Source organism: Octopus bimaculoides, chromosome 6 (genome assembly GCF_001194135.2).
Source record: "Octopus bimaculoides isolate UCB-OBI-ISO-001 chromosome 6, ASM119413v2, whole genome shotgun sequence".
NCBI classification, from domain to species: domain Eukaryota; kingdom Metazoa; phylum Mollusca; class Cephalopoda; order Octopoda; family Octopodidae; genus Octopus; species Octopus bimaculoides.
The window spans coordinates 26,879,222-26,888,006 of NC_068986.1; the positions used below are offsets into that span (position 1 = coordinate 26,879,222).

Consider the following 8,785-nt stretch of genomic DNA (forward strand, 5'->3'; position numbering starts at 1 on the left):
TTTTTTTTTTTTTTTTTTTGGTGATGATTTCTATCTTCTCAATTGTTATAGAGTTCACAGTCTTTATGGTGCCGGCTGTCAGTGTTGCTGAATTTCCTGCCACTTGAAACCGATTTGCCTGTTGACAGAGGTAAGCTAATATTTTTGTTGGACAGATTCCTGTAATTGAAGAACAACAGGGTGGTGTGTGTGTGTGTGTGTGTGTGTGTGTGAGAGAGAGAGAGTGAGAGGGTGGGAGGACAGAAGTGGTCGGAGGGGGGGGTGCATTTGAAGCCTCCATCAGAATTTACCAAAGATTTAGTTATCTTCTGTTTCAATGCTTTAGTCCCCAAGTGTCATGTAAGTTTGACTGTTCTACTTGAAACCTCTTTTAAGAGTCTGGTTTAATTTATATTTTTATCTTGTATGATATTTTTATGTTGGAAGATATAACTAATACAACAATGATCAACAGCTGCTAATCAACTTATCCTGGTGTAGAAAATAGATATAAAACTGGTGAAGTATGTGGTCTTTGGTGATGGCAATGTTTTATTGCTTACCTTTTAATTGTCTGATCATCTTCTTTCTGACCTTTGCTAGGAAGAAAGGACTGAAATATAAGTGGTAATGAATCTATTGCTAAAATATATCTTTAGATGATCCTCCTCAGTTCTTCAACAATAAAAATAATTTCTAAAATTTTACAAGAACCCTATAATGTCAGTAATGCTTATGAAGAATATCAGCTATATATATATATATATATATATCTATAATATACACAGTGTGTCCCAAAAGTCACTGATGGGTTTTAATTTTTAGTAACTTCCTTAACTTTACAAATAAATGCATGAAATTTTCATACAATATAAAGGACATAATGGAAATTAATATGCACTTGTCAAATTTTGCAACACCACTACATCACATATGAAAAATGATATCGCTTAAATGGCAGCCATTTTCTGCTTCACATGCCAGTGCTCTTTCCAAAACTTGCACCATAACACCCTCAAGAGTTTCAGACCCCACTTCTCTGATATCTCTATTGATGTTCTCCTTCAGTTGTACCAGGGTCTCTGGTTTGTTGATGTAAACCCTCTCTTTCAGGTTTCCCCACAAGAAAAAAAAATCTAGGTTAGTCAAGTCTGGGGAATGTGAAGGCCAGTTAACCTTGGCATAGTGGGAGATTATTCTCTCTCCAAAGCACTGCCGTAGCAACTGCATTGTTTCTCATGTGGTATGAGCAGTTGCTCCATTTTGCTGGAACCATGTGTGAGGTCTACTTTGAATGGCCTTCACATTCTCCAGACTTGACTAGCCTGGATTTTTTCTTGTAGGGATACCTGAAAGAGAGGATTTATGTCGACAAACCGGAGACCCTGATGCAACTGAAGGAAAACATCCAAAGAGAAATCAGAAAAGTGGGGTCTGAAATTCTTGAGTGTGCTATGATGCAAGTTTTGGAAAGAACACAGGCATGTATAGCCGAAAATGGCTGCCATTTAAGCGGTCATTTTTCATATGTGATGCAGTGGTGTTGCAAAATTTGACTTGTGTATATTAATTTCCATTACGTCCTTTATATCGTATGAAAATTTCATGCATTTATTTGTAAAGTTAAGGAAGTTATTAAAAATTGAAACCCATCAGTGACTTTTGGAACACACTGTATAAAAGACAGTATAACTGGAAACACAACCATTGATTTACAATATACAAAGTGGGTTCCTAGGTTTGGCTTTGGGTAAAAGAAAATACAGGAGGATCAGTTAATTTTATTTAACTTTTCAGTCCCCCTTCCTCTGTAGAATGGCGATGAACTATAACATCAGACCCTGCCACCGGAATATGTGGAGTCTTTTACTAATCTAGACAATATTTTTAGTCTGCTGTATTAAGAGAGAGCTTATAAAGTATTTTGCCTGGGTTGATAAACCCTTTCAGCTGTAGAAATGAGTTGCGACGTCACTGGTGCCAAGCTGTATCGGCCTTTGCCTTTCCCTTGGATAACATCGGTGGCATGGAGAGGGGAGGCTGGTATGCATGGGTGACTGCTGGTCTTCCATAAACAACCTTGCTCAGAATTGTGCCTTGGAGGGTAACTTTCTAGGTGCTGTTCCATGGTCATTTGTAACTGAAGGAGGTCCCTTTATATATATCACCAGCATTGTTTAACGTCTGCTTTCCATGCTAGCATGGGTTGGACAATTTGACTGAGGACTGGCGAACCAGATGTCTGCACCAGGCTTCAATCTGATCTGGCAGAGTTTCTACAGCTGGATGCCCTTCCTAATGCCAACTACTCCGGGAGTGTAGTGGGTGCTTTTACGTGCCACTGGCATGAGGGCCAGTCAGGCGGTACTGAAATGACTGAAACAAATAAAAGAATAATACGATAATGAACTTGTTGTATCCAGTGCTCAGGTACATTACAACTCACCAGAAAAAGTAACCAAAACTGCATGAACAATAGATAGAATGTGCACAAGCAGTGAATAGTGAAAAAGTCTAAAAAAAAAAATGGGGTGGGAAGAAGAAGAAATGGGTGTAGAAAGGTGTAGTGTTGGCGAATTTCAGGAAGCATGGAAGTGCTGAAGGATGTAGTGTCTCGACAGCTAACACCTGATGCAGGTAGTTTATTCCATGCTTCAACAATTCTGAGCATGACAAAATGTTTCTGAAAGTTATGGGGGCTGTGTTGTTTTTTGATTTTGTAACCATATCCATGAGTGTTAGACATATGAAATTCAAAAAGGCGCTCAAAGTTGTTGTTGGAAAGATAGTAGATAATCTTGCAGGTGTCTACCAAGCTTCGTAGAGATCGTTGCCAGTGCCCCTGGATTGGCTCTTGTGCGGGTAGCACATAAAATACACCATTTTGAGCGTGGCCGTTGCCTGTACCGCCTGACTGGGCTTCGTGCGGGTGACACATAAAAGCACCCACTACACTCTCTGAGTGGTTGGCGTTAGGAAGGGCATCCAGCTGTAGAAACTCTGCCAAATCAGATTGGAGCCTGGTGTAGCCATCTGGTTTCACCAGTCCTCAGTCAAATCGTCCAACCCATGCTAGCATGGAAGGTGGACGTTAAACGACGATGATGATGATGATGTCCAGGTAAGCAAGATATTCATCATCATCATCATCATACCTCTTTTTTTTTCCATGCTGGCATGGGTTAGACAGTCTGACAACAATAGATGAGCCAGAAAGCTGTGCCAGGTTCTGTGTCTACTTTGGTATGGCTCCCCTTTCTCAAAATAATTATAGTAACTACTGTTCCTAACATAGGCTAAAGGCCTTAATTTCAGGAAAAAGATATAATCAAATATAGTAACCTCAGTACATTACTGGTACTTTATTTTATTGACCCTTGCCCCCTTCCATGAAAGAATGTAAAGAAAAGTTGACGTCAGTAGGATTTGAACTCATGAAATATCGACTCAGAACAAAACATACTGCAAGGCAATTTTTCTGACATTCTTACGATCCCATAGTAACGCAGTGTTAAATTGATAGAATGTTGTATGACTAGCTTCAATTGTTCCCTTCCTTTGTTGTGATTCTCAACTGATAGACTTAATTCAAGTGTAATATACACCCCTCCTCCATTTTTTCTATTTTCTTTATTTTTCTTTTATTGTTATGAATTATAATATATCTTTTCAACTATGAAACTATTCTTACAATTGAACTGCATGGTGCACCAGTGAACATAATTTGCGTGTTTTGTTAAAACATTTTATTTACCGATCTAAATAATATTCATTCTTAATAAAATTGCTCTTTGGCTTTCAAATGTATTGTATAATAGATAATTAACAAGATGTTCATTCCTTCAACTAAAATGTTGTTGGAAGAAGTTATTTCTTTTAGTGTATGTTTTATAATATATATATATATATATACACACACACACATACATACATATATGTTGAACACCGATATCTATAAATATATTGATATGTATCTATGTATATATATGTGTGTGTGTGTGTGTGTGTATATATATATATATATATATATATATATGGATGTTTATATGGATGTTTATATATATAGATGTTATATAATACATAACTATACATGTATGTTTGTGTCTATCAACTCCATGTAGAATATTGTTGTATCTATCTAAAAAGACAAAACAAAACAAAAGGAAATCTATCCTGATTTTAAAAGTCAATTTAAAGTCCTTGATTCTTTTGTTAGTGTACCCTTTCTGTCACAGTTGCAGTGTCAACATGACCCCGAGGGGTTACATTACTTGTCTACAGTGTCAACAAATGTATAACCAAGCATTCATTGCCTTTTACTGTTTCATTACCATGCTCAGAATTTGTTTGGTATTGCCGCTAATTCGATCAGCTTTTATTCACGATTCCATTCCATTCTTAATTGTTACCACATAACCCTTTAGCATTTAAACTGATCATATTTGGCTCAAATAGTCTTCCCGTTTTGTGTTCATACTGGTCAGATCTGACCTCTCATCCCTATGCAAAGATGTCATTCTAAAAACAGTCACATTGTTGAGATCTCAAAGTTATGAGATTATGCAGGGCTAATTCAAAACAACAGTATAATTTGTACACTAAAGGGTTATTAGTCATGGCAAGCATTTTTGTGTTTGTTAACAAATAGTAATACCTGTGACGGGATTTGAAGTCATAGCTTGACTTTAGTTGATGGCACTTTTTCTTCGGAAAATATCTCCAATAAAACCACCTTTGATCCTATTTGCAAAGTTGGTCCTATATAACATACTTAATGCTCAAAAAACTTTTTTCCTGAACATGTGCTGCTGAAATTGGAGTGCAACTAATATACCCAAGTGCATTTTATGCTATTAAACAAAGTAACACTTTGTTTTCTATTGCTACACCTATTGGTTTTAATTAATCAGATTGAATCCAAGTAAATTAAGTGTATTTAATGCATTTAATTTATTTAGAATCAATGCAATAATTTGAGCTTTCTATTTTAAGATCTGCAGTCCTAGGAGGTTCATGTTTTTATCCCTAGAATTATTTTAGCAGATAAGCAGGAATTAAATCATAAATTATCATTAATTTGTTCTGCAATGTTTTCTTCACATTCTGAATTAAAAAATGAAACAAAACCAAAGCAAAACAAAGCAAGAAACTGTATTTTTGTTTTCCAAAACTTCTAGATTGAAACAAGGGTTGGGTTAGAATTGACACAACTGGAAGTAAAGACCTGGTCTTCAGTGATGGTGAATGCAGAGGCAAATATCGACAGTGAAGACAAAATGCTATGTTTATTGATTGTAAACCATTGGTTAATTTAGCAGCCTATTTATAAATTTAGTTCTGGAGAAGTAAGAGTGGTGGAGTATTGTCATTGCCTTTTAGTATTGTTCAGGGTTCAAAGAACAAGAGTTGACCTTTTTTGTCCCTTCTTCCTAGGTTAGTTAAAATTACTAACCACACAACTGGTGCTGTTTGTTCAATTGACTATATTAGCTCTCTTAGGATTTTCTGCATTACAAAAATGTGAGAAATACCTTAAGATGTTGTTTAATGAGGCAACAATCTCGGCCTGGTGAAGGTGTGTTAGGATGTTGCACTCAGAACCAGGAGGTTGTGGTTTCGATTCCTGGACCAGGTGATACATTGTATTCTTGAACAAAATATCTCAGTTCATATTGCTCCAGTCCACTCTTGTTTGCAATGGACTGGTGTCTCATCCAGTGACAATGTTGTGATCTTGGTCACTTATGCATTATAGAAACTGGGTAATCAGCCCCACGAGTCCTAGTATTTGAAACGGCAATGTTTTGGGGTTAATCATACAGCAGTCTCCACCAGCATGTCATGTTGGTGCCCCTTCCCCTTTCCCTGTACAGTCCTTGAAAGAAGGAAAAAGAAATTTCATATCTTGTAATATTTTTTTTTTCAGCGTATCTAATAAGTAGCTAAATTTTTTATTTACCATGTCATTTATTTAAGTTTTTGGACGTGAAGTTTCTTATCACTGTGCTTGTATCCTGGCTGGCTCTAAAGTAGAAATTTTCAAAGTTTGTTACTTTTAGCTGCTCTTCCTCCCCAACTTAGTCAGGTGACTTGTCTCTAGTGTTGCTTGTGGCATTGTTGAATTTAAGGTCAAAAAGTGATAGAAATAATTCATTTGTATGAATAACTTTGGAAACATTTTAGATGTTACACAAATTCAAACTGCGTTTATTTTTAAGGTGTTTTTATGAGCTTTACATATGTGTATATTATATGACTGATATGGAAGTTAAACTATCACTGTATGATTAACCTTTTCTTTTTCTGTATGTATGTGTATGAAAATTGGTAGGCACATACATACATACATGCATGCATACACACGTAGTCTGGTCGGTTCTAAAATGAATTATCCAAGCAAGTGTTTTTTTTATAGCTGGATGCCTGTCTTAATGTTAAGAACTCAACTGAGAAGTAGAAATAGTACCTGCTTTCAGCTAGGATGAATGAAATAAGTAATGTTCTTGATGCAAGGACATAACACAGTGCCTGTAGCTAAGTTTGAACTCGTGACCTTTTCATCAGTTTTTCAGCAATTTAGCCATGTATCTGAATCTACTTCTCTATATTAAGAAAACAAAAAAAGAAGTTAGAAATGATTTCGTTTCCCTTTGGGATATATATTTTATCTTGTTTGTGTTCCACTGAATTTAATTCATAGGAAATACTTCAAGCATTCACTAGGTTTTAAAAAGAAGTTAGTTTTTTTTTTTTCCTTCTTCCTAATCTTTACACTCACATTAAGTTCATTTTTCTTTTTGTTTCATTTTCAATGATTTATCTAATGCCATGTAAGTGTGATAAGATAGAATTGATTCCTTGACTTTTTCTTATCAGAAATATTTGTTAATAGGTGAATTGACTCTATTTACTTACTGGAACTCTATCTGAAAAGAAAAAAAAAAGTGCAGGTTGTGACATTCATGCCTTTTTTTCTTTTTTAATTTTGAGCAAGTCATTAGTAATGTAACGAAAGTAAAATATTTACACTTAGAAATTTAAACTAGGACATAGAAACTTAACTTCTTGTGGCCTTATCCTCTACTTTATAGCCTGGTTCCACTGTTTTTTAAAAAAAAATATCTTTACTTCATTATCTGAAGAAAGGGCTGTACAAGTCTGGTGAGAGTACTGAAGTTGATATTCTTCTTGAACAAAAACAACTCAACAACTGCAAGAAAGACATGGACAAAGAGGGAATTTCAAAGAACTGATGTTTTGGAAAGATGGATTGGGTATAGTGGCTAGTCTGAATTCTTTTAACCCTTTAGCATTCAGATTACTCTGTCAAATGTTATGCTTATTTATTCACATTGTTTTGATTTAATCACACATTATCTTTGAGATTTTGATGATGTGATTGTTTATTTTTAGTGTGTCATTGTATACTGGGTTGGAGAGGCTCAATCTGGTCAGTTCGAACATAAAACAGATATGGCCTGTTTAAATGCTAAAGAGTTTAATACAATCTGAGTGACACAAGGAGGAGGAGAACAAGTGAGTTGACTATGTTTGAGTGGGAGTGGCACAAGATCAGTCAGCTCCAAGGACCAAGGGCTATAGCTGTAGCAGCAGAAATAGCAGAGATAGTATCTCCGTTGGCTAAAGTTTGGATTGTTGCATAAAACATATCTGAGCTGTTTGTTGTTTGTTAGGGAAGTTATTACCTTGCTTGTAAAATAAGTGGGGTTGATGATAAGAGAGGCAACTAGCTGTAAAAATGTCTGACCCATGCAAGCATGGCAAAGTAGACATTTAAAACAATAGTGATGATGATGAGAGAGATTATTAAGTCTGCCAAATCCGAGTGAAGCCTGGTGTAGCCATCTGGTTCACCAGTCCTCAGTCAATCGTCCAACCCATGCTAGCATGGAAAGCGGACGTTAAACGATGATGATGATGATGATGAATGTCTTATATTGTTTTTTTTTTCATGTTAGCATGGATTAGATAGTAAAGAAAATTCATATATTTGTGTGAGATATTTACCGATGAGAAGGTATCAGAGGTGGTTAGGGAGCAAATGGCAGATTAACAGGAGTACATTGGATAATAAGTCCAAATATAGACACGGATCTGTAGATGGAGACTTAATGGGGATATATTGGGTAATAGGCCAAAAAATATATATATACCTTTAGCTTACACCACTGTCATCACTTTAATGTTTGCTATACTGTTGTTGCTCAAGTGGGTGGATTTCTTTCTGCACTGCATGTCACCAGTCATCCTCCAAAATAAAATCGGTTATATCAAAATGAAAAACAAAATGCATTTGAAATATATTCACACACATCAGTGTTGGAACATAGTTCTGATGCATTTTGGTATCTGAAAGAAATTTTGTTACCAATGGCAACACAATTTCCTTGAGATACTGTTGATGCTATAGGTATATGAAATACATTCAGATGCTGAACACATGTCTAAAGAAAACATTTCTTTTCTTCCCATTTGTTAACAAGAAGTACATTGCTTGGCTTCAATCAACTAACTTAGTGATTCTCAAATTGATCAAATACCAGGGCTCTCCACTAACATATTAATAAAATATTTTGGCCCCTCCCCCTACTTTTTATTAACGAGAAGGCAAAATAGTTTACATGCATGTAATTCTTTCTTCAGGCACCTCATTTCTTAGAATTATGGTTTTAAAAAGTTTTCTGTTTTTGATTTTATTAACCATAGCAGTTTGCCTAAGTCCTCTCTCTCTCTCTCTCTCATATATATATATATATATATATATATATATATATATATATATATA

General features: G+C 35.5%; 1 protein-coding gene across 1 annotated transcript in view; it reads left to right on the plus strand.

The window, feature by feature from the left end:
- Positions 1-8,785, plus strand: part of LOC106881821 (nonsense-mediated mRNA decay factor SMG5) — a 109,646-nt gene that overhangs the window by 72,338 nt on the left and 28,523 nt on the right. Inside the window, exon 18 of the mRNA XM_052968428.1 lies at positions 52-130. Coding sequence (XP_052824388.1) covers positions 52-130 — 79 coding nt within the window. The remainder of the gene's footprint in view (positions 1-51; positions 131-8,785) is intronic.